We start from the raw sequence: 27,495 nt of genomic DNA on the forward strand, positions 1-27,495 counted from the left end.
CCACACTTTGCAAAACTTGTTCACTAGGCGCATGACATTTACAGCTGGCGATGTTATTGCGGGAGTCGCAGCGGATGTAACGCACAGCATCCGCGACCGTGCGGTGCGCGTGCGCCCTCAGTCGCGCGCTGAAACACGCGTGTGGCGCGCGCATCACTCACGCACTCCTATACTCGCATGTACACCACACGTCGAGAGGAATCCGCGATAGATATTATTCTAAGTTAAAGTTTAAGTGAAAAGTTTTGTAATTTAAATACGCCAAAGTGTTGTTCTGATACCGAGTATGCCTGTAAAAAATGGTATGTAAATAATATACGGGAACTTTTTTATTATTAATAATAGTAAATTCGCAAACATTAAATTACCTAATTACAATATCATTTATTGACGATGATCTATTTAAACAAATCTTATGTTTATTTTTCTACGCAGATTGTACCTATTTGATAGTTTATATGATTATCCGAAACGGTGAAGTTTTCTCCGTACCGTAATATCATTCGATGTACGTTGTGTGTACGTATATATACATACTAACATTATTATGTCTATTTAAATAACATTTATTGTGGACGACCTACTAACAATGGTTCTAGATTTTGTTGCGAATACTTAAACGAATAATTTTATAAGTAGACATACTTAACCTACCTATAATTAATTTAAAATGAGTCTAACTAAGGACAACTAATCGCTGATACGTAAACCTATATAAAAAATAAAACAAAGGAAATGTATACAACAATGCAGGTTGCAACATAAAGATGCAGAATACGCGGAAAATATTTATGCGGAACCAATTAAAATTATATAGTGTATAATAATAATAATTGTAATAATAATTGGTTAAGTCAAGAGCATGTCAAACCTTCGTGATAGATCTTGCATAGTGTAGGGTTTTATAGTCATTTGTAATCTACATCTACATAGAGTAAGTGTTTTTTTTATGTTGTGACTAGTATATTTCTATATAATCACTGATATATAAGGACAAAAAAATTACGTTACATTACACTCAAAATAATCTTTAATTAAAGTTCCCATCATTATCTCCCGATAAGAATATGAAGTCAGTATCCCAAACAGTGGATGTTTCCAACGATAATACCCAAATAAAACGTAAAAGATCAAAAAAAATGTATCGGTTTCAAATTATAGATTAGAAGACAAAACAGACCACCTAAGCGATCTCATAAGGCTTCTTTGATGACGGCTATGGCACTTTAACTAAATATCTGGGTTTTCAAATGACCTTTAGACAGTTTTCTGTCGACATAAATGGTGGTTATTTGCACTAACAGGTTTAAATTATTCAATTCAAACAACTCCAGTGCGTAATTATTTTAGTAAGTACCTACCTATTTCTTCTACCTTCAATATACTACGCGTTGATGTCTTTTATATGAAACTAGTGATTTGAGTATACATCGTACATGTTATCTGGAAGGAGTCTCTTTATAACTCAAACTTGTTACAATGCTATATTATTTAAGACATGGCTTGCACAAAAATGTTTTCATGGCATCAAAGAATTTTTGAATGAAAACTAATAATTATTTTATAAACCAACTTATCCAAGAGTATGTAAGTACTCTTTAATAGCTTTTTGTATATCTGTCTCCTTCTTATATTATTTCATTACCAAGAGAAAAAAATCCTGAGACGTAATTTGCAACTATAACTGCAACATTTATTTATAACTGTATCTTTTATACACACTAAAAATCTTTATCTTTATTTATTTTATATTATAGTTCATAATAATAAAAACACTTTATTGCACACAAATTTACGAGACATTTACAGGATAAACTTATTTTAAGGTAGGCAAAGGCGGCCTAAGAGCGATCTCTAGTCAGTGTTGTGGTTAGTTTTTATATTTACTACAATTTAGCATACGAAATATTTGTATAATAAAAGTGAACAAATATTGCACTTTACTTAACTAACCTACACTCGCATTCACCTTTAAATATTGTGCTGGCTTTAAATGCGTTATTCCTTTTTTTCCCAGATGTGAATGTAGTTTCTGATATAAAGAACGCGAACAGGTTTAAATAACAATAAACTCTATTTATCCTCGTAAAGTTCTAGCCGTGCGTGAATTGCATTTTATATACTTAATTAAACACAATCACTCAACGACAACAGAAACACAACTAAAGCGCAAAACAGGGACATAAAGCCTTGTGAAACACGGGTAATTAGTTCACCATGCGATGTATGTTATTCCAATTGGAAATATAGTCGTTAGCTTGTGTGTACAGGGGGGTTAAAAAGGCCACATTGAAGCAATTAATCTAAGAAAGCAATTTTCAAAATTTCATAGTAATTTCGATTTTTGACGTTTACTTACTAAAAAGTTACTGATTTGACTAGTTGGAAACTAGCCTATTACCGATACTTACGACATTTTTATTCGTTCATTATTATAATGAATTTAATTACATGCCTACCATTATTTTATCTATCTATCTATTAGTAGGTACTTAGCCCAGCTCGCACATGCGTGCTTTATCAGATGTATTAATATTGAAGGCGTTTTTGTTGGTATTGAATCGCAAGTATTCGCAAGTAAGAGTTGGACCGCAACTCCGGTCTGTGGGTAACATCCTGTGACGAAAATTTAATCCAATGTGCTCTATATAAAAATAAATAGCTATCTGCGGTATGTGCGGATGTTTAGAAACGCGCGTGCGCCGCATATCCTTAAAGCGCAATATATGTACATCAAACCCGCCGACCCGACGACTGTTGTTGGCAAAGACTGTTTGACAGCAGGCTAGTTCGCGAATTCGCGAGAAGTTGAGTGTCACCAGGCAACAGAGTGCGCAGTGTAGTCATGTCGCCGATATGTTAGCGACATGTCGACGGGCTCATGCTGGCGACATGATTCTTTTCTTATAGGCCGCCGGGTTGTGTCGGTGGGCAGTGATTTGTGTGTGTGTGTGTGTGTGTGTGTGTATGTGTGTGTGTGTGTGTGTGTGTGTGTGTGTGTGTGTGTGTGTCTGTGTGGGTGTGTGTGTGTATGCGTTGGTGTGTATTGCCCTTAATGTTGCCGCATCCTCGAGGCTAGGACAACTAGGACGCATTTTCCTCGTTTTCTACAACCCTGAAGTTTCAACCATTTCGTTGCAATTAACCATGCAATCTAAGCATATTATCATTCATCTTGTTAGTTAACTGTTAATGTTATACTCTGGCACGCGATCTGATTTACTCGAAGCTAATCGAATGGATAAGTATGCGGTTAAAGTTGAACTTGTGGAAGTTGCTTGTTACATTCGCTCAGACAGTTTCCCATGGAGCTGCAGGTCGGACGAGGTATCTGTACTGTTTATTTTTCTTATTATCATAAAATAATTATGTAAAAGCAAAATATAAATATTGGTTGATAATAAAATTATTAACATTACGACTTGGTATCGGTCACAAGTTTATGCACGTTATTCAGACTTAATTGTAATGCATCATCTTCTCAAGCATAATTCACTTTTTAATAATTAATACTAAATTATAAATACTTGAGCTAGTAGGTATATTTTGTGGCTTTTTAGAAAAGGTTACGTCAATGCCGTCATCGGAATATTTTTTATTCAAGGTTTTGCAAATAGCCATGCGGTGTCAAAGTTATGTAGATTCGACGAGTGGTCTTGAAACTGCCATAATAAACCCTCAAGCGCACTTTTATAGAAATGCCAAATGTTAAGTATCATAAGTTTTGTGGGTCATTACCAACGTTTGTTTTATTGATAACATCGTGAACTTGAATTAGATCCATTGAGCATGTCGTCATAAAAAACTAACAACTTCAATTACTCTTTTACAACAATCGGGCGCCGAAACGAATGGTATCTATGACGACATTTTGGATCTAAAGATTCTGTATGAGAACGACCGCGATACATAAGCAGAATCAGCCGTAGTAATTCCCATTGTATAAGCTTGCACAAGACCCGTAATACAGAGTATCTAGCCGAAATTTTTGCACCATTTAAATAAGAATTCTATTATTTACGCACCGCAAGGCACAACAAATCTTCACCTTGACTTTTACGTTTACATAAGCACTCTAGTAACACGGCTACACGATGTGATGACGTAGTGCAAACAAGCAGGCAAAATGATGTGTGTTCCGGTCCACAGCTTCCATACGCTCTGAAATTCCGAACGAGTATACAAATACCTATAAATAAACTCGCAGACACTTTTTCTGTAGATACCATTGCATTGAAATACAATTGGGTCGTGTACCAGGTTCAAGATAAATTATGAAATTCTGATTACTAAATAAACACAAATGTGAAACTAACGAAAAGCATTTTCTTTATTTTATTTAACTTAGTTATGAATTTTAATCAAGAAAAACGTAATAATAAGTTCGACATTTTATTACGTTTTTCTATGACGTCACAGTGTGCGTTTTCATACAAATTCCATAGTAATTTCGTGTTTTGACGTTTAGTAAAAAGTAACTGATTTGACTAGTTGGAAACTAGCCTATTGCATCTTGTTAGTAAATATTCGCTAATACGTCTATTAGCGGATTATGAAATACGTAGATCATCAAATCCACTCAATCACTTACCGAGCTATAGCATCTTTGAAGGACTAGCGTATATTAAGAAGGTTTTCAAATAGTGCATAAAATTTAATTGTTCTCCAATGTTTTACTCTGTGTTTTGCAATAGGTACATGAAAATTTTAACACCTGCCGTTAAGCGGAATTTTGCATTGAACTCGGGCCGAGAGTCGTATGCGAACTCTTTCATATGCTAATGTGCTCATCACGGCCTAAAGTACGAGGGGAGGTCAAAAAGTTCGCGGAATGAGGGGGAAGGGGGTCGAAATTAAACACGAAACTATTTTTCCTTTTCAATATATTCTCCCTTAACCTTAACACATTTTCCGGATCTATCAAATAATTTGTTTATTCCATCATAAAAAAAAGATTTCTCTTTGCTGTCAAAATAGGCCGAAATTGCAGACTTGACTTCTTCATCATCGCCAAATTTTCGTCCACGCAGTTCCTTTTTCATTTTTGGGAACAAATAATAATCGCTGGGGGCCAAGTCTGGACTGTAAGGCGGGTGGTTTAATTTTTCGAACCCGCATCGGTGAATGGCAGCCGTCGCAACATGGCACGTGTGGACGGGTGCGTTGTCGTGCAAAAGGAGCACACCTCTTGACAGCTTTCCTCTTCTTTTTTCCTTGATAGCCTCTTTCAATCTATCCAGTAAAGAAGCGTAGTAATGTCCCGTTATAGTCACACCACGATCTTTATAATCAATCAGCAAAATACCTTCTGTATCCCAAAAAATAGTGGCCATGATCTTTCCGGCCGATTGTGACACCTTAAACTTCTTTGGAGGAGGTGTGCCTTTTTTATGCCACTGCATCGACTCTTGCTTCGACTCAGGTTCATAGTGGTGAACCCAGGTTCAATCTCCAGTAACAATCCGGGCCATAACTTCTTCCTTATTCTCTCCACAGAGCTCTAAAAACTGGCGAGAACACTCGACACGCTCGCTTTTTTGAAGTGGCGTGAGCATTCTTGGAACCCATCTTGCGCTGACCTTAGTCATCCCAAGATGTTGATGTAGGATATTTAAAATACTTGTTTCGGATACACCGACCATTGCTGCAAGCTGCTTCTTCTTCAAGCGGGTATCTTCTAATACAAGTTTCTCTACTTTTTCGATGATTTCCGGTGTGGTGGCCTCAATGGGCCGTCCGGAGCGGGGGTCATCTTCAATCGACTCTCTTCCTTGCTTGAAAAGACTATGCCACTTGTAAACCATGGTTTTACCAGGGGCAGAGTCCGCGTAAACTGCTAACAGCTCTTGAAAAATCGTCTGAGCGGATTTTCCTTGCTTGGTGAGGAACTTAATGACGGCGCGGTGTTCAATTTTCTCCATATTCGCTGAGTTCTTCCCGATTCACTTGTTTGCTGGTCGATAGTTCAAACGTTAATGACCCGATTTGCTTCAAACTTGGTACATATACTGTTAATGAGGTGTGCAACTAGCAGCTACCTGTACGAGCAAACCAACCCCCTCCAACCCCTCCGTTCCGCGAACTTTTTGACCTCCCCTCGTAGAAAATATCAAATTCATTATATCGCGCCTTGGAGCAAAATGTGCACAAGATAAATAAATTATTTGCTTTGTTGCAGCCTCTCCAAGATTGCCGCAAGAGATTGAACATTGAAACCTGCTGGCTACACAAGACGCGCTCTTGAACTCTTCACTGACAAATGGTTTTGATAGCAAACATGAAGAAAAAGGCCGTAGCACAAAATGCAGTGTACTGCATCACAGCGGCATTGGGAAAAATAGAGGAAACGTCAGATCAATTCACGAGATCATGGTTCGGAAACGTATCACCACTCTTCTGGAGAATCCCTATCCTAATTTGGGCAACAGTCGTCACTGCTGTGTCAGTAGCCTCTTTCTGGGGCCCCACAGAAAAGTTCCTACTCTACATGACACATTGGGGCCTCATGTTCATAATCGTGGAGAGTATCTTCGGCATCCTCGTAGTCATTAAGAAGCCCAGCGGATCGTCTGGTAAGAATGAATTTGTTTTTACACCCACATGTTTATTACGGCTACTGATGCAGAACTAATCACAGGTTGCGTCAATCGAACTAACATTAGCATAGATTTCTATCACATTGCACTCTTTGTATGAATGGCGAGCAAGTAATATGAGATACAGTGCAACTGACCGCACAGGCCGTTGACTCAAATCTAGGCAGCAAATCTGTAACACCTTACTATCTAGTAAGTGATTTAAACACATGTACTAAGATTAACAATCAATAAAACATTAGTACGCCAGCGTACACTGCAGACTATTTATTTTTGTCATAATGACACGCTGAAGAGTCAACAAACGCGATAAATGTAATAACTCGTTAACGTATTTCGAGCGTGAAGTCACGGGCGCTAGGTGAGCAATAAATAACACAGATATGCACCAATGTTGGTCACGCACGTGTGTGGATTTCGCAAATCTTGTCTCACGATCCGATTGTGAACGCGAATATGCCACGGGCCGTGGGTACCGGCGAACCCCGTGATACCATCTCAGCCCGTCAAATGCAACACTTGTTTACAGCAATTTTAACATTTTTTCTTAGTTGCGTCATTTTTGCGAGTTCATAAAACTAGCACGATTGTTGGAACATAACCTAGCCATGAAGATGTTGTTGTATACGATTAACATAGCGATTGACATTGAATACAAAGGAATAATGTAGTGTTGTAAAAAAATGCTATTCCAAATGCATAAACATATAAATTCACTAACATAATATACTTAAGAAAATAACATATAATTAATATTAAAGAAGTTTTACACATTCTAAGTATAATAACAATATTTACTTGGTCTTCATTGAGTGGTAAAGATAGAATAAGGTAATAACAGAGACCATTAAACTAGTTATAGTCCTCAGATAGTGATAGACCGCTAGCTGAGCGCCTCGGTGTCGCAAGACCTTGGCTATCGAGGCAAGTTCACCGCGACTCTCATTGCACTCGATCTCACGCTTCACCGATTCTAACCATTTTTCGCCATTCAGTCAGACACCAACACGAAATCCCGACAGTCACGTTTCTGATAACGGCGATTGATAAAATGTAAAAGTCAATAATTTACAACCGATGCGTCGCGGTTTGTGATACGCTAGTGATAATCATGATACCAGAACAAAATAATAAGTGTGTTTCGTTGTTACGACTGTTGACTATGAGTTGAATGAACATGCTTTGTGTGAAGTGTGGCAGTCAATGTCAGTGGCGGCAGTGTTTGCTCGAGCACCCTTCGCCGTCGAACTTCTACGTGAGCTGTTGGCAAAGTAGCCGGTCGTGTGTCCCGCTGATGTCGCTACGGATCTTCCTCTTCCTGTACTCAATATGTGTGCTTATAACCTCTATCGTCTGGATGCCCTTGACATTGGATATCAATTGCGGCTATTGGTTCATCTACGTCACACATTGGGGATACATTCTCGTCGCCCTCTCCACAGGCTTCGGGGCGGCTGTGTCAGCGTGTGTTTACTTTAATCGACCTATCGGTATGCTGTGTTTGGATACATTCACTTTTTGTTTTAATTACAGTTGTCATTATCTTGACAGTCTCTATCAGGAAAGTAGGTATTAAGATTACCAGTTGTAGGTTAATAGATATTTGAAGCTTTACCAGTTTGTAGATGAGTATTAAAGTAACAATAGTCTCACAAATGCGCTTTTGGAACATTTTTCCAATGAATGCCAGACAGCCTAATAGAATTACAATGGCGCAGATGGGTCAATGTAATGAAGTCTCTAAGGGCAGTGGACAGGAAAACATACATGAAAATGTCTAAGAGACACTAAGGGACGAGTATGTAAAGTTGATTGAAGATGGAGGCTGCGATAGGATCACGTCTCTAAACGTCCTTGTGCCCGTTGGACGAACATTAGTCAGACATTTAATATTACAATACAACCTGTATTGTCTATGAGGATTACTGCAGACGTGCTTGATACCAGATACAGCATTAGATTTGTAATGCAAGACTCTATGTAAAGCTGTTAGTTTTATGAGAATATAACATACATAAACTTTAGTGGTTGTGTTTTACCCAATCTTAAAAAATAAACTTTAGAAAACAAATAGGGTCCATTTTGTCCATTCAAAAGGAGACACAAAATGTTTGTTATGCTAATGTTAGAATTTGGCGCATATTTGGATTTCATTTAGAAGCGATGTCAAATTGACCAACAGCAATGTTTTGGCATCTCGGCCAATGGCTGTCTTTTGAAGAATATTGTTTCACATCGCGGAGGTCCACATGATGAATGGATATGTTTATGTTTACAGACGCGACGTTTGGATTACCATGGTACGTGAAGACATATTGGGTGTTGTACAACATCACCATTCCCGTCGCCTTCCTCGTCACCATCTTCTACTGGGGCGTCTTGAGATCTTGTGAGTTATTTGCCATCTTATCAGTTTACATCAATGTAAACACATGAGCATGACATGGGTCTGATCTAAAGCTTGATCTTGATTCACAAAACTGGATTTGACTTGGGCTTTTATTTGACCTTAATCCTCCTTCATTAATTTTAACATAATATAATATAGGATCACGCCTGCATCCCCGAAAGGGTAGGCAGAAGTGTACAGTATACATATATGTCACATGTAGTAAGGGGCAAGTATTAATGTATAATATATTACTAAAGGGGATGAGCCACAAATCAGCTACAAATCCCAGAAACCATGTGATATCAATTGTCTATGATTAAATCATAAATTGAAACTCTTAAAGTCGAATTCAATGGTTTAGAGCCCAAGCTGGGATTCGAAGGGACCATGTAAGGCACGCGTTCTCTGAACAGCGTAATCACGGAATAACTATTCCCATAGCATTTTGTAAATATCAATGCTCTGTGCAGTCTGTCCGCTCCAATTCCAATCCAGTTCATTTATTTTCGTAAAAGTGATATCTAGGTACATCGGATACTTTCACACGTACGAATATATTTAATAGAGTAGGTATTCCATATATTTTTTACAGAAGATAAGTATAAATCAATGAATTTAAAAGTGTGATAGTGTGACAAATTACTTCACGGAACATTATCCAAAGTTCTTTAGAGCAGGTTCCTGCTGCGTATTAATATCTACTTAGTCTACGTCAACATTAGCACTATAAATACTATTTGGCAAATCACAAAGAACGTTAAATTTAGTTTCATCTCATCACGTGGGTAATAAATGCGAGTGCCCATTAGTAGCGTAGGTACATCATGTCCGCCGTAGAATAATTATATCCAAACAATAGGTCATGGATTTATTTTAGCTCTGCAGAATGCAACTCTTGCCACGTAGCAGGTATTAAGTAATTCGTGATGCAGCTAGTACTGTCAGCAGCGATTGCATAAACTTGCAATGAAGGATTAGGTTAGGCACTCGCACTAACAGAAAGCTTACATCTTCTTAGCTTCCCTTAAGCCTGTCCATTCTTTTAGTAATCAAAAACCTATAAATCAAAGTAAAGTTGACAAAGATATACATAACACACATACATAAACAGCCTATATACGTCCCACTGCTGGGCACAGGCCTCCCCTCAATCAACCGGAGGGACAAAGATATTTATAAGATATTTCGGACAAAGATATGTATTTTTATAAATCTACTACTGCCGAGGAAAACATTTTATAACAGCGAAAATAAAGATGCGCCAGAAAATAATCGACGAGTTATCTTATTTTTATAAATATAGTTTGAGATTAGTACTATATTTCTAGAATCCAAAGTTTGTTCCGTCTAGAACACGCATATTAAACTTCGTTATGTGGCATACTGATCGTGTGCACGTGTTTCGCTTACTAATCGTAATCAATGGTAGGTACCTAGTAATAATAATAATCATCAGGCAGCTAGGCCTACAAAATAAACGAATACCTTTAATAAAAAACATTTCAAATATAAATATTTAGCACTATCTATGTCGCTTCGGTTGCGATAGCGGTCTACCGCGGACTAATTCGGATTCCTTTCGCATTCCAGCGGTAAAAAAGCTGAACTACGCGCCCAACCCGGTGCTGGATATCATGCTGCACGGCGTCAACTCAGCCGTCATGCTGGTGGAGCTGCTGTGCTCAGCGCACCCCAGCAGACTGCTGCACATCATGCAGCCGCTTTATTTCGCCGGCGTCTACGTTCTCTTTACCATAATCTACTTCTTCGCTGGGGGACTTGACCCGTACGTATCAACATGTCATGTCAACAATTATGTCACTGATGAGCTCCCGCAGAACAGAAATCGATCCTATAACGCACATTATCGATAACGACATGTTCAATCATATACCTCCATACAGAACTTGTGCCCGCAATCCTATTCTTAAGCATTATAACCACAAGTCACCAGAAGACACATTGACTTACTTACCCTCGCAGATTGCCTATTTTTTGTAGATAATAAATTGTCATTAACATAACATAGAAGATCAAATTATTCAATAGAATCTACCAGATAATGATAATAAAGCTATAATGTGCAGCCCAACCCAGTAACCTGTAGTGCGTCAATCAATTACTCTACTTATTGCTAGAGTTCAGGCCCCCATCCACACTGTAGATAACCCGAAAGCACCTATATAAATTATTATTAATCAAAAATGAAATATTCAACAATGTAGTAAACGCGAATCAGGGGTGTAGGCCCCAGGCCCCCTATAATATACATTATAATAGGATACAACCAAACTGCTGGTTATTGCAAACTGCAAAAGTACTTAATTACTTACTGTTTAAAAAGTTCCTACCAATGGATTACACTACTGCGAAAAACGTGCAAGAAACTCAGCCGGAAAGCTATTATTAAGTATTATGAAATACTTTACTATTCCTACTACCGGGTTAGGCCCTTAGCGCTTCCCATTTGCACGGTAAAGCTGGTAGCAATGTCGTCCAAAACATTTCAATTCAACAAATGTCACATAGAAAAGAAACAATTCTTACTTTAACGGAAAATAGTTTTTAATAATTCTAAAGCTATAATCACATTGGCTGTCAAACACAACGTGCAACGTCACCGACAAGGTCTTGGCCTCGCCAAGTTCAAAGCTGCGATCATCGCAACCTCGACCATATCCAACAAACATTTTCCTTTGGTAATATATTACGTTCTGCACTTCATACATATTGATGTGACCCACAAATCGTACTGGACTTCCTACACATAATAATATTGTACGTAATACACGTGTCTTGATTTTTGATAAGTAGTCATACAATCAATTAACAAATCTTCGAATTCATACCTATCTTACGTCAATAATACCTCCCTCCACACCAGTATTAACTAATAAATTTAGACTTTATCTAGCAGCGTAGCAATTAGCGGGGACATAACGTACCAATAGTCAGATACCATGAATTATACTTTATCCTCTTATCACTCATCGATATTTAGTTAATCATATAGAGGTCGTCTGACCATTCGAGGTAGCAAGGAAAATACAAAGGGAAAAACAAAGTAAATTGAGAGGACTTTCAGTAGGATCGGCTTAGATTAGATTGATCAATTGCCGCGGAGAACCATCCCTTTTTGCCCCATTATAGCGCCGCCATACCACTGTGCGGACTTATTTAAGGACTGGATCTCTCTTAATTCACACACAAGTGAGTTCACAATTTCCCAACACAAAACAGTACTTCATTTTGTAAATGTGAACTAATCCAAAAGGGTTTAAGTAGTTCTGATGATTTTGAGCGCTCATTTTCGGAAGTGTACTAAGTGGTTATTAAATCAAATTGCTGTAACACAAGCTTACAACATAAACTATTGAGCGGCAATGTAAATGTATTGGTGACCGTAGCGTTGCGCAGGAGTGCGGCAACAAATGAAGAAGTCATTGTAACAAATTATCAATCATTAGGCCTGAAGGTGCGCAAAATGTAGTGTGGTCGGCCGACCCGCTCATTATGTTTAGTATTTCGTGTGACATTGTGTTACAACAGCTGTAACCAACGCAATTGAACGCGGCACAATCGATCATTTTCGTTAATTGAGGTCATTTGTGAGACCTGTGATTTTTAGTTTAATGTTTGTACTTAGGCAAGTAAAATAAGTAAAGTATTATGGGAAATATCAACCCTTGACACGAAAAAGGATTGAAATGTTAAATGGGGCGAAGAAATTAAGTAGGTTGATATGATAATAAATATAACAGTATAACGGTGATTTTTCATGTTCCTTTTATCTATGATGATAATAACAGTTTTTGTGTGTCAGAAGTACTTCTATAGTACCCTTTACATCCAAACATTCAACTAGACTTACCTAGTAAGTAGTAAAGATAACTACATATTTTTAAATACTAATGCAATCGTACGCACGACTTGCTTAGAGATATAATTGTACCCTAAAGGTTGAGGCTGTCGTTTTGTCTCGCAATATTTCCTTTAATGGTCTCTGCACGCTTTGCCTGCATCCAATTGAGCCTTCCATACTTATTCACAGAGGTACTTAAATAATTGTGCATTAGTAAATAAATACCAATGGACAAATATTGTATGACAACTACGTACTTACTTACTGGAGCCGTTGGTAGAACGCTTGCCTCTCACTTTAAGGTCGCAGGTTCGAATTCAGCACAAGCCTAAACCAATTATTGTCGAATTTGTTTACGAATTCATGTTTGGATCATAAATGATTATCACTTGCTCAGCTGTGACGGAAAACGTCGCGATGAAACCCATATTCCCGAGAAATGCATTTTTGGAGGTATGTGACATACCTGTATTGGGCTGGTTATCCCTTCGCGGATTGGAAGGTCAGAATACGGACCTGTCAAATCTTCAGGTTAGGTAAGCGGATCCTATGAAAATAGGATAATGCTAGGAAGATGATGAACTCCATACTTACTTATTAATAGGCCTTTTATTCTCACGAGCGTGATATGAAAACCACTCAAAAGTATTTTATTGGAAAACTAAACCTAACGCTTTTTATTATCTTTTTTATCCGAAATTATCTAAACTGCATTTCTTCTTAGTCCCACCCTTCCGCTTAGGCAGTAGGGGTAGGCACCATTAGACGAAACGGTGCTAAAATCGTAAATCGTAGTCAAAGACATCAAAAAAAAAATGCAATGCGTAATTAAAAAAATGCATTCAATTCTGGTCGCAGTCACTAGTGTTGAACCGGTATTTAGTTATAAGTCTCAGTCGAATGCAGAACCTTGGTTTTGTTTGTGTGACAAACCAAACAATAAAGATTGAAGACGTTTCGCAACATGAAGGCTTCACACAGTGCCTCTAAAACGTAAATACATTTTAGTAGTTGACATGTTATAGTTTGCTTTATAGAATAAGCATACAAGTGTTAAGTTTCTGTAAGCTAGATTTTTGTTTTTAATATTTTGTTTAATATAACAATACTTATCCGCGTTTGTAATCTCTCTTGAGTGAATAGGTTGTTAGATTTTTGTACACATTATTTTTGGTAAGTGAACTTGTTAACTAAAATATACCGACTCTGTGGTCTAGTGATTAAAAACGCGTCCACCAACCCGCAATAGACCTGCGTGGTAGAGTATGGTCCACACCCCCTCCAGTTAATTGAGGAGAGGTCTGTGCCCAGCAGTGGGACGTACATAGGCTGTTTACGTTATGTTATGTAAGTTGTATAGTTATAAGTTTCCATCACCTATGTAAATACGTACCTTCCGATAGTCGAATCGTGCTCACAGAACTAGGAACTAGATGAAAAACATAACGGGTAGTATTCCTCTTAAACTACCACACGGTTAACACACACACACGGTTGACGCCACTGTTATTTAATATAAAAACAATTAAATATACAGGTACCTACCTTAGCTTTATTATATACATTGCATCACGAAATCATCAATTCTCTTGTCTTTCGACGATGTTACTCGTAACTTTTGATTGACGCGACCTTAATGCCCTTTTATTTCTTTTATGCAACCCACGCTACAAGGGCTCTAAGGTCAAATGTATAAAGCACTAATGTCGCTTGCACAATTATCAAATATATATGATAAATTGAAACGCGAATAGTCGAGGAAAACGCCACTGCATTATATTGCTCTTTTATACTATATTATACTATAAAAGGAAAAGTTACGCAAAATGGACTTAAATAAGTGTATTAGAAAACAAAAATAGGTAACATCTTTTTGTAATAATAAGACAAAGTGGCGGACTTGCAAAAAATTTCTACTTCTTCAGACTCGAGTATTCGATAAGGAATAGATTTAAAATGATCACTAAGTATTTGTTTTTGTTAATGCTTATTCATGAAGTATAGTTGTTCGTCTTAGCTAAATATCAAGAAGGAATTTAAATTGATTAGTTAATTTACAAATATTTTATCTCATTACAAATAATACATTATTACTAGTACTCATGATTTAAATAAATGAATCACGTATATTTCCTTTTAATGAAAGATTATCTTGCATACGAGTTTTTGAGAAAAATATGTCATAAAACGCCTGATAGAATTTTCATTTTAATTTTTCAGATGGGGCAACCCTTTCGTTTACCCGGTGATGGACTGGTCGAAGCCGGAACAAACACTGATAGTGGTGACACTCACCGCCCTGTTCCTTGGACTGATTCACTTAATAGTGGTCGGCATCGCCAGTCTCCGCGATCTCATCGCCAAGCGGTGTCTACGAGACACCACCGGAGTCTACAATGACGGGTTCGACGCTTGATCTCACTAGATACTAGTTATAGTGACGATCGAAGCATTTGCTCAATTATCATTAACAGGCGCTTACAGACTTTTATTTTATAAGTAGAAATTGGTTGAAGTGTTTTCAAGCCAAATAACTGTATAGTGATGTGACACTAAGCAACAAGGGACATGTATATGTATTAAGTACGAGAGTAAGTTAATTATATCGAGCTTAATGCCAACTCTATGCGACAGAAATATTGTGATATATTTAAATTGTTTAAAAGATAACTTGTCAACCGTACTGCCAAACTACGTATCTGTGCAGGTCCAAAACTAAACAACTATAATAATAATATATCTATGATGAATTGTGAAAATAATTTAACTTATTTATCAAAAGCAAACTGTGATCTTGTTCACCAGAGTTAGGTACTTAGGTAATAATTTATGAATTCTGTAATTTGTACAAGCGAGTAACTGAATTATCTACTAAGTAATTTTAAGTTTTTAAAGGCAAGGTTTAAGAAGCACAATTTTTATTGAACTTATTTTAGCCTAAAGCTCTCAAATCTTCTTCGTATTTTTTCACTTGTACTTACTAAGAATTGTTGTGGACTGTATAATATTTATAATGTTTGTAAACACATGTATAATACCTATTTAATATGTTCTTATGTTTGTGTATTTACTGTAAACATAGGCCGTATTGAAGACGTATAAATGACTTGAGAAGCAGCTAGTTGTATTTATTCCTTTTTGTCTCAGACAGTGATAATATAAACTTTCCCCATTTTAATTACACTTCATTTAAGTCCTTTTTCGAGAACACCATTATATGAAAATACCAATGCCTCCAAGTACATTTCCTTAAATTAAATCACTAAAATATGTAGATGACGGATACCCTTTTGTATTCATGGAAACAAAATCTAATATCACCTAACCTTATGATTATGATTCAACTGCCATTCTATATAAGTACCCAAGTAGGTTTCCTACGATTCGCGGAAGTTTATCTGAAATTATATAAAAAATAGTAGGTAATCCACCGTATACACATTCGCAACAATAAATATCTAAACTGATAAGATATTAGAAATCTGTGACGGGACCGTCTACAGTCGACGACGGGTGACGACGCCGGTAATAAGTGTGACTCGACCACAATGGGTGCCGCGGGAAAATATTTCAAAAAACAATTCCAAGTTTCGAAATTCAAATTAAAACATGGTGACCCTACGGACTTTTACCTTGGGTGTTGGCAGAGGGATGTGGCGGCCTTACCCATGCTCTGCCTAAGAGCTATTATATTCTTAGGATGCCTGGCGATTATTTTAACGTCTATGGTGATGACGGGACTGGGAATGAACTTCGGATTCTGGTTCATATACCTGACGCATTGGGGACTGTTCATGATTACACTGACTTCCGGGTTTGCCTTCGCCGTCTCCTGGATGGCTTATACGAGAGGATCAATCGGTAAGTACTTATAAATTATTATATTTCTCAATTTTGTCTTCGTTTGAGAGGACTTCAGTGCAGTTCTTCCTGATTAAAGTTCCACAAAATTTTAAATAAGAGTTATTTAAATTGTCTTCTCAAATAATGCATTTTAACGTATTTTAAGGGCGAACGTTCATTTCGTTAAAAAAGTAAGTACCCATACGCGTAGGTTACCAGGTACTTCCCAATATATAATCTCTAAGTCTAATCTAAATCTGAAATACGTAATTACCAAAGTACATTTATCTAAACAACTTATATATGAGAGCGTGTGAAATAGACTATGGCCGCACAAATTCATATAGATAAGATAATGATTAAATAATACTTTACCTGCATGTCATGCTTATTAGAAATTATATAATCTGAGGTGTCTAAATACATTATCCGAAATTAATCAAATAACTACAATAAGTAGTAGGAACCTACTATCTACAAACAACTTGCTAAAATTTACTGATGTCCTGTATATGTACAGGAAAAAAAATCTAAACTTAAATAGACAAATACGTCCTTGACGGTAAAAGTGATATCTTCCAGATCCAAACAACTTTGTGTGGGTAAATAATAATATGTAATACTGATTTATTTGTATGTTAAATTGTATGAAGTACGTACATGTCAGAAATTACTATCAACGTTATTTTGTTGAATTTTACATTTCTGTTGACAATATGAATGGAAGTTTGTCTCATAGTACTGTATTCAGATTAGCTGCATGTAATATACTTCACTTAGATGCCTACTGCTACCTGTTTCACACCGGGATCTGTTCATGTCCAAGAACATCTGGGCTTGCAAACAATCGGCTTCCTGTAGAGTAAATTAAAAATCTAATCGTTAAATAAATAATTTAACAAAAAATAACGCGCCTGTCAAATAGAGTAGTATATTTGACAGGATGAATTATGGTATTTTTTAAGGCTTTTTGGCTTCAAATATTAGATGTGTGAAGCTTGTTGGTAGGGCTGGCAGAGAAGAACTAAAAAACATACATTGACCATACTGGGAATATCCTTTAAAAAAGGTTTAGTACGATCTACTCTGAACAGGCACACGTGTATGAAACGATTGGTGAATGTACCTTACCCCGATGGGAAATAGGCGTGAGTTTATGTATGCATAATAATATGTATGTGGACAGCACATCAGTCATCAGTACAAAAAGCTTATTGGTTTGAGTACTTATTTATAATGTTATCATAAATATTTTTGTGTAAGTTTCAGTGTTTCAGTGTCATAATTTGAATGACTAACGCATTTTCTGACTCATTCATATTGCTTCAGCAATTGATTTCAATCAAGGATGGCCCGATTCCATGCTTGATTTTGATTAACTCGTTGTTAAATTATTTTGCCTGTGATGCCTAGAAACATTTTGATTATACAATATTATGCTATTTCATCATCAAAAGTCGAATAGGGATTGGAATCCCGTACCAGTGACCCAACACACACACTCACTGGTCACTGGTACGGGATTCCAATCATATGTATGGTTTTTTCAAAGTAATAGGCAATAAACTAATAAGTAAATCAAGTTATTATTAAAGTAAATCTTTTTAGGTACAATTTGTAAACTGATTGGCAGGCGGGTTTTGAAGTTTGTAAAGTCTTACGTATAATATAAAAAATAGTGCATAATATTACCTTAAAAATAAAGTACTTAATTAAATCATAGACTAATATACTACTAACTATCATTGTAAATATACAATGCTTTATATAATTATTGATCTTAACATACAAATTCCTAAAGTAAATAATTTGAAGTTCTGTTTAGCTCTACCCACACACTATTAGGGGTGATAAAAATTGTTTTCGAAAGCATGTGATCTAACCTGTAATTGGACTGATTTTTCGTTCGGAAGGTCAGACAGGCAGTCGCTTCTGAAAAAATCCGGACCTATCAAATGTTCAGGTTAGGTAAGCGTACCTAAGGTAAGATAAATTAAAGGAAATCACTGTCAAGCGTGATAAATGTCAAATGAAAATGAATAAAAAGAAGTTTACTCAACGACAAATACTTCTACCAAGTTGCTTAAACTGATTACACACAGCACACTAAGTAAGCAATTCATCATATCTGTAATTAATTAACAATAGGACATCTATTTCCTGTATCTATATTATTATCATGTTCTAAAAATATTTAAGATTGATTATGACTTTGAAAATACCGATATTTTCCCAACCGCGGATTTTAATAACTGACTCACTGATTAATAAATGGCTAAGTATTGTACATGTGATGCGATTGATAATAAACATTAACTATAATATTTTCAGAGGCGACGTTCGACCTGCCGTGGTATGTCAAAACATACTGGGCTCTGTACAACATAGGCATTCCACTGGCCTTCTTTATCTCCATATACTATTTTACATTTCTCACGGGTTTTGGTAAGTTCCTTAATAATATATTACCAACAATGTAAGATCTCTAAATTGTCTCTAAAAATTCAAAAAGGTACTTACCTACCTATACAATTAATTATCACTTGACCCTAGTTTGATTAGCGATTATGGTTTTAAACGGTTTTATATACTACCTAATTTTGAAAAATCCCATTGAGAAACTCATAACACTAGTATACGAGTTGATAGAGCATTGCGCTTTATCGCAAAACATATAAAACCTAAGCTCTATAATTCTAACCTGTATTTTTCAACAGAGGACGTGGAGTTGGCAATAGACCCGGTGTTAGACTTGTTTATCCACGCAATAAACTCTGTTCTGATGCTGCTTCTGCTGGTGACGTCACGGCTGCCGTCGCGGCCGCTGCACTTCTTCTACCCGGTGTGCTTCACCCTCGTCTACCTCATCTTCACCGTCTTCTTTTACTTGGCTGACGGCAGGGACCCGTAAGTTATATGTATCTAATGCTAAATTTAAAAAAGGGTAGTTCTTGCGACTCCCAAGGCCGTCGTCCTTTGATTGTAGGAAAGTATATGTATACGTGTTAATGTATGCGCCAACTACGCAAAGTCTTCGTGAGCAGCAAGACTGTACGTTCTTCTACCGAAAATAACAAGTATACGGCCCTAACCTGTCGCTATAAGTGACTAACCCCGCGACAACGTCCGCATGGACTTCGAAAATCATGGTATGAAAGTTACTTTTCTGTACCCTTGACAACGTATTTATTTCAAAAATGATGATCGGGTGAGTAATTAAGGTGTGGAAGCATCAGGGCTGCCAGATGTACGATTTAAATCGTACTCGTACGATTTTTTGGCATTTCTACTCATGTACGATCGCAAGACTACGATCGTACGGAAAGTGTACGATTTTTCGGTACCTGGCAACATTTCGTAATGAAACAAATGTGTTCCTCCGGCAGCTTTGATTTTTTTCAACGCTGCAGGCATTTTTTAATCACAAGTGCAGAAGAAATTAGAAAATATATGATTTAGATGACCCCATTCTATCGGAACTGGACTGTCTTGAACCTACCAATGCTGTTTCCAGTAATTACAGTAAAAAGTACCGACGTTACTGCCACTCATGATACTGGTTCCAAGAATAATAAAACCCGAGGACATGCAAGTGATGCAGGCGATAGATGACGAAAAGCGGAGTTTTCCGAATAAAAAATAAATAAAATTAACCTCAGAAAATTAGTATAAGTCTAATAAATAGTTTTATTGCATTATTTATCTGATTCTTAACGAATTATTCTCATTTTTAATAAAAACTTTGAACTTTTAAGTTGTACTATCTTCTCATTTCAAAATCTCCTTGGAATACGATTTTTTTGTAGTTGACGTACGATCATGCCTTTTTTTCATCTGGCAGCCCTGGGAAGCATTAACAAACAAAAACATTTTCGCATCAATAATACCTAATAGTTAGCACCAAAACCACAGCCAAAATATAGAACATTTAAACCAGTAGGTAGGTACTTCAGAGGACTTTCCACTATGTCTTACTACAATTCTACAAGTCCTACCTAAGTGTATGCTTATAAATATACTTAGTGTATCACCAACCCACTTCGGAGCAACGTGTTGGAGTATGTTACATATCCCCTGCGGTTGACAGGGGGTGGCACGTGCCCAGCTGTGAGACGTATATTATATTGTGTATACTAAACTGAGTGTATTGTTGCAGGTTCGACAATAACTTCATCTATCCGACACTAGACTGGTCGGAGCCGGGGATCACGACGGTGATGGTGGTGATATCAGCTGTGGCGCTGATCGTGGTGCACCTGGTGGTGGTGGGGCTGGCGCTGGCCAGGAACGCACTCACTCGGCGATTCCGCCAAGTCGTCGTCATCTCGGACATCACCTATTCGTACAATTAAAAGTTCCTCTTAAATTATTAATTAAATCCAACTCTGGTGCGGCAACAGTCCATGGGCGACGATAACCACCTCCTGCCATGCCCCTCCTCACATCTTCTGCCTCTTTTTTATAATAATAAAATATGGCAGCAAGATTGATACGGTAACGCGCATCTCTACAATGTGAATCCATAAAATCAACTCATACTCTATTGTGCCTCTTAGACAGGCGGATTTATTACCTAATGGGTAAAAAGTTGCATCAGCAAATACAACAGGCCATATTCATGCAACTTCTAGGCTCACACTCATCGAGAAGAGGAGCATAAAATAATAAGCACACTCCACCATTCTGCTGGAGTACGAGTATCATCGAATGTCTAGTCTGAAATAAATGCTGCGGAATACTTAGTTAAGTATAGTGCTTGTGAAGAATCATGACCAAATGTGATAAATTATTTTGTATTATTTACGTTAAGAATAAATGAACAGTCTCGAATATAGTGTTATTTTTTAAACGGACAGAGATTAAATTTATTCATATCGTGAAAGCAACACTGACCGGGGACACAAAGTAGTCAGTCATTCAGTAGTCGACGAGCGGGACCGACGAGTAGCTTTCTTTTGCAGTGTATAGTTATAGAGAATAACATATTATATTTAAAAACAGCTTTCATATAAAAGCCACACAATATGTATATTTTGTCCATCATATTTATTATCTTTCAAACACCAACCAAAAAGTCGCGATCAAAACAGCTCTCAAAAACACTAGCTCTAATAGCTCTACCTAACACCTGTATTGCTGATATGTAGTATTTAAGAGTACTTACACAGATTGAGAGTACACTAGGGGAAGGTACCTAAAGTTATTGTTCGCGCAGTAAAGGTAATGGGTACATGTACTATATGGATTATTCGAAGTCGGGAGCCACGACGTATTAGTGATAAGTGCGATATATGGGGTAGGTAATTGCCCTCCACGTGGCCACTGTTGAGAAGACGCTGCTGCGAGATAAATTCGCTGAGGGAGCCTTTCATAATTCAACTACAACTAAATGATAAATAAACTCAATTGTTCTTTTATTATCATTAAATAGTACATAGTTTCTATTAGGTAACTATAAAGTGTTCGTCCTGTCATACAAATATTTGGTAGTGAGTGGTATGTATGCTGACTCATTCTACACTGACATAAAAATGTGTTTCAAATTGAATCAACAAAATAATAATTGTTGTACCTACTTACAGGTACTTCATTGGCGACTTACATGAAGCCATCTAGAAAATTTACATCGAAAAACTTCAACAGATGACAAAAAAGTGCAAACACCTATTTTCACGCGTATCTGCTACAAAAAGGTGCCACTCCATCACATTGGAATTACTAGGGCGTACCTACACAATATTGAGTCACTCGATAAGTTGAAATCTGCGATACTGTATCAGCACTGATAACGTAAGTAGTTACCGTTTTGGCCGGCGTAATGCCAACAGCGGAGTCAAAAATAATAGTGGTGTTGCATAACAATAGTACAACATGAGTGCAATAAAGAAGTATTTTAAAGAAGAAACACAATGGGCTATGTTCGGACTGGAGTACCCAAAACCAACGGACTTTTATCTAAGTGTGTGGCAAGGAACGCGCTCCTCAGTGCCTTTACTCATTTTGCGGACTTTACTCTTTTTAACCGCTGTGGCTATAGTGCTGACATCTATGATCTTGTACTATTTAAACAACTACTTACAATTTTGGTTTATATATTTGACGCATTGGGGTCTCATGACGATTGTCCTCGCGACAGGATTTTCTGTAGCTGTTTCAGCGCGCGTTTACTTCTATGGACCTATAAGTAAGTAATTTACCATGTATATGTTTTAGTATTGTACCGTGTGGTCAAACGCAAACGTAGGTATACTTGTAATTATGAAAGTAACATGTTTTCTAAATTATATTAAACAAAATTATTGAAATCCAAAAAAAAACGTTAGCAAAACACTGACATGAATAAAAATGTTTGCATAAAGACCGAACATCTACACTTTTGCTCTGGTTATTACGGCAGGCGCTGAGTTCTGCTTGCCGTGGTACGTGAAGAGCTACTGGGTGCTGTACAACATCGCCAACCCGATCGCTTACCTCATCACCATCTTCTACTGGACCGTGCTTTACGAGGGTGTGTATTTTACTAATTAATTATACTCAACATCAGTCGCATCAGATGAACTGTATTCTTTCTAACACGATGGACCATTATATGGGGCGACGGACTGATCACCTGTCACCATAATATATTATACATTAAGGTTCATTACATCCTTCTTAGGACTTCGTATCAAAAGAAGCTTATCTTATAGATAACGTAGCTCTGGCGACCCCTTAGGTATAATAAGCGTGAGTTTATGATATGTCCCAGTTAAATGTACTTACTTATCGTCTTATTTATATCTTATAATTTATAGTGAAACCACGTAAGCGTCTTTTTGATTAAACACATTCTGATGTGTTTAATCATGATTCTCTTTAACAAAACCTGTCGATTCCAGTCCGGGTGAAAATTTACCACCAACTTTAATGATTTTTGTTTTTATAGTACTCACCCATGCTTACGAAAACTCAAAAAGAGTGGAAAACCCCCAGCTTAATGACGATACACAGATCGAAGAATTTCGCATGGACAGGAGGAGGACCCGGTGGTGTAATGGTTAACATGCTCGTCCCGGCTTGACAAGAGCTGGGGGTTCAAGTCCCGTCCGAGTCAGATTTTTTTGAGATATAAATAATTTTTTTCTCTTTGTGAGAACACAAACTTCACTTAGATAGAAACTAGCGGGTCTATTTCGAGGTTTTGTTGACAAAAATCACTTCTACACATACCCATCGCAATAATACAATCTTCTGCTATTTTTATTTTTACCTCCTTATAAAAACCCAATTCCACTCACAGAACTGGTTTTTCTGCATTAAACTTAATTCCCATGAAGTAATTACTAATTAATACCTACATATAAGGAAAAACTTTGTGGTCTTGATTGACTGGATTTAATATCTGTCTATATATAAAATGCTTATAAAAAATATTCATGAATGTAGGTAATTAATAAACTTTAACTCTATAGAGTTACAAGTAACACATAACATAACATAGCATCACGCCTATATTCCCGAAGAGGCACGCAGAGGTGTATAGTATAATACAGATACTCTTCACCAGCTATGTTTAAGCCCCATGTATTAGGCTAATCCTGGAAACCACGTGATATCAATTGTCTCTAATCTAAACATGAATCCAAACTCACAAAGGCAAATTCAGTGGTTTAGAAGCCGAACCGAAATTCGAACCATTTACACTACGTTATAAGTCACGGGTTACAAAAATAACGAAAGCCTTGCTGCTTAATAAATAAGATGAAGTTTTACAACAGCATGATTCCTGTCCGCTCGGGAAAACTAAATGTCGTCGAGCGCCAGCGAGCGTTAGTGCTAAACGAATGCACCTTGGCTAGGACCCTGAGTCTGAACTAGGCCTGAGGATGCCCTGTAACCTGAAGTGGGCGCGAATATCCGCTCTTTCCGCGTGTTTCCGTGTAGCGGCACCAAGTGGGCCGAAAACGCTATGCATGTACCTGCCTATGTATGTAGTACGATAATCCACAGCTGGAGTGGAAGAGGAGTTCAACCCGACGCTAGACGTAGCGGTGCACGGCCTGAACACAGCCATCATGCTGCTGCTGCTGCTGTCCTGCTCGCACCAGACGCGCCTCCTGCACATCCACCACCCTCTGCTACTGGGGTTAGGCTGGATTATCTTCAGCGTCATATACTACTTCGCTGGAGGAACTGACACGTAAGACATTATCATACTGTTATATTAAACAAAATATGTTGTTAATGACTTCAATAAAATCTGGTATTGTCCACAGGAAAGGCAATCGTTACGTGTACCCGGTGATCAACTGGTCGAACCCTGGGCCGACAATGCTGGTCGTCATACTGACAGCCTTAGGCCTGCTGGTACTGCATGCAGTCACTATCGGGCTGTCACTGACGCGAGACGCCCTCGCGCCCTACTGCAAACCTTCCGTCATCAGCCACGTTGAAGAGGGAACCCCACTTCGACAAACACAAACACAAACCACATACTCCCAACGGTGAAGGTACCGAGAGAAAAAGAGAAAGAATATAAATACTTAATTAAATTAGATATATTTAGTATAAGAAATGTTGTTTTTATGAGTGACAAATATACGAAATCCCACCTTAGATTCGTTATTTTATCGTTTTATTCCACTACAAAATCACTCACACGCGGAAGTACTCCAAAAACACTTTCCAACTACAGGATACTGATCAGTAAATATCGTTGATAAAGTTACGCCCTGAACATTGACCTCAATACCTACATAGCTACGTTGCTACACGCGTTGCTCAGGTCATTGTGCATTGAAGGCTTCCCTCGAACAGGTTTTATCGCAATACACGCAACGCACACGTATTACCTACTTGTTACTGTTAGCTGTATGTAGGGCTAATGTCTATGTACTCACTACTGCTACTTACGTCTTCTAATAAGGGTCAATAGAAACGTCTTTCTTCCATTCCGAGATATCAACGCAGTAGATGTATCTCGGAAGGAGCTAACTGATAATCGTAAGATACGAGTACTAGCTAAACAATCATCTAGATGTCGTGGCCAGATCTTAGAATTGATAATTTCATGATGTGCTCGATCATTTCATGAAATGGTCATTTAACATGTAATAGAATATCATTTGTTGGCCACATCATGATGTAGTTTGGCCAGATCAATGAACACAAAACGTTTAACGATATGAGCAATTAAATGCATGGTTACTTCCTGATATGGCCAAACGTTGGCAATTATAACGTAAAATTAGTAACATTATCCGCCGGTAGTGACGCTGGTATCCATTATATTTAAAACTTTATTAATATTATAATCGACGAATCAATGTTATTGTACAATTTTCCATATCGAATAGGTACATAATTTTGAACCTAAGAATTTAATCGACTATTCGCATTTTTATTACACCACGTAGCATGGACACTGCCTACATTAACGATATGGCCAAACGTTGATTGAAATATCATTAAACGTTGACGACCTGGCCACGACATAGACACAATATAGAGGCTAAAATGGCGTGATAATTGTGCAGGTGTTTCTGGATAAAAATAATATATAGACAGAATATATAATAACGTGAAGTCGATAAACCACGAATGAATTTATTGTTTCAATAGCTTTATATATTCAGTGTGATAAATAGGTCATGTCATTGTATTGTTTTATAAGAAATATATCCGTAGTCAAAATTTCGTAGTTTCAACAACTGTTATGGGCGTTAGGCTAATCCCTTGTTACTATAAGGTTCATCATAACCATCTTGGGACTGCCAAGAGTGATTACAACAACTTTGATTACTCGTGTCTCTGCCCATCCCATCAGGGATTACGGGCGTAAGTATAAGTATATATTTATTTTTCTAAGTTTCGCGCTATTTTTTCACCGTACAGAATGCGGTTGGTACCAGCAACTCGACCCGCGGTCGTGGTGGCGGGGCAGTAGCACCATCACACTGATGACGTCACTACATCCACTTCACTAAACATGTAAAGATCCATTTTGACGCCATCACCCACGTAACGTGTCGTACACCGTTACGAAATAAAACATATGATTAACGACCTGACTAATACTTCTCTGCTGTTCTGTATACGTAATGTGTGAGATAGGCTCCATAAGAATTAATTTATATAACTTTATGGAGGTACGCTGTTCATATATGCCGTAGGCCGACCGTTAAACTGGGATGATGACCTGACCATTTCATGATTCGGCCGATTATTTCATGATGTGCCCAAGTTATGCATATCGATGGGAGGAACATATTTGCCACAAAGAGATCTCACAGCATTGAAGTATAATATGTTACTATAGTCTCACAGTCACTGCATTACTATCTTTCAGTTGTTGAGATAGAACAAATAGATAAACATCGTAATTACTCCATGATAGCATATTGATAGTTGTTATTAACAGATCTTCTTATAGAACTCTATGTCCAAACTCTATGATAGGTAATGTCATATTTATTATTGTTATTATTCTATCAGTCATCTAATAGAAGCACACTTACTACTTTATAAGTCGTATTTTAATTTAAATAATCATTACATAAGTTAAATATTTTATATTAATATAGTAGCGTTATGTACATGTATGAGTAAGTATCACATCTGCTTGTACATTACCTACTTACCTACCTGTTTACAAACGAAATAATAAAAAATCATAAGAAATTCATAACAGTAATATTTTTGCGTTATCTTTATCACACATAATTTACCTACTTAGATGTGAATTCCGTATTTAACTATTGTACGTAGGGTCGTCCATGCTTAAAACCCAAGAATATAGGTACCTAATTGCATATATGATTTAC

At 37.2% G+C, this 27,495-nt stretch overlaps 3 protein-coding genes across 4 annotated transcripts; all 3 read left to right on the top strand.

Moving 5' to 3' along the window:
• The first annotated feature begins 110 nt into the window (after positions 1 to 110).
• On the top strand, positions 111 to 15,962 carry LOC126374882 (protein rolling stone-like). Of its 2 annotated transcripts, XM_050021664.1 has the most exons (5): positions 111 to 302; positions 6,179 to 6,572; positions 8,875 to 8,985; positions 10,579 to 10,774; positions 15,071 to 15,962. In XM_050021664.1, exons 2-5 carry the CDS (start codon positions 6,260 to 6,262, stop codon positions 15,264 to 15,266), a joined length of 816 nt encoding a protein of 271 aa, XP_049877621.1. In that variant the 5' UTR covers positions 111 to 302; positions 6,179 to 6,259; the 3' UTR covers positions 15,267 to 15,962. The 2 variants fall into 2 exon arrangements, with proteins under 2 accessions (XP_049877621.1, XP_049877612.1); XM_050021655.1 differs by lacking the exons at positions 111 to 302; positions 6,179 to 6,572 and adding an exon at positions 7,493 to 8,086.
• A 396-nt stretch (positions 15,963 to 16,358) lies between these two features.
• On the top strand, positions 16,359 to 21,494 carry LOC126374896 (protein rolling stone-like). The gene is made up of 4 exons (XM_050021675.1): positions 16,359 to 16,711; positions 19,025 to 19,138; positions 19,411 to 19,600; positions 20,850 to 21,494. Exons 1-4 carry the CDS (start codon positions 16,399 to 16,401, stop codon positions 21,043 to 21,045), a joined length of 813 nt encoding a protein of 270 aa, XP_049877632.1. The 5' UTR covers positions 16,359 to 16,398; the 3' UTR covers positions 21,046 to 21,494.
• Positions 21,495 to 22,480: 986 nt separating this feature from the next.
• Positions 22,481 to 25,278, top strand: LOC126374868 (protein rolling stone-like). The gene is made up of 4 exons (XM_050021635.1): positions 22,481 to 22,877; positions 23,091 to 23,201; positions 24,683 to 24,872; positions 24,949 to 25,278. The coding sequence occupies exons 1-4, from the start codon at positions 22,565 to 22,567 to the stop codon at positions 25,178 to 25,180; spliced, it is 846 nt and encodes a 281-aa protein (XP_049877592.1). The 5' UTR covers positions 22,481 to 22,564; the 3' UTR covers positions 25,181 to 25,278.
• The last annotated feature ends 2,217 nt before the right edge of the window (positions 25,279 to 27,495 follow it).

The sequence above is a fragment of the Pectinophora gossypiella genome, chromosome 2, assembly GCF_024362695.1.
Source record: "Pectinophora gossypiella chromosome 2, ilPecGoss1.1, whole genome shotgun sequence".
NCBI classification, from domain to species: domain Eukaryota; kingdom Metazoa; phylum Arthropoda; class Insecta; order Lepidoptera; family Gelechiidae; genus Pectinophora; species Pectinophora gossypiella.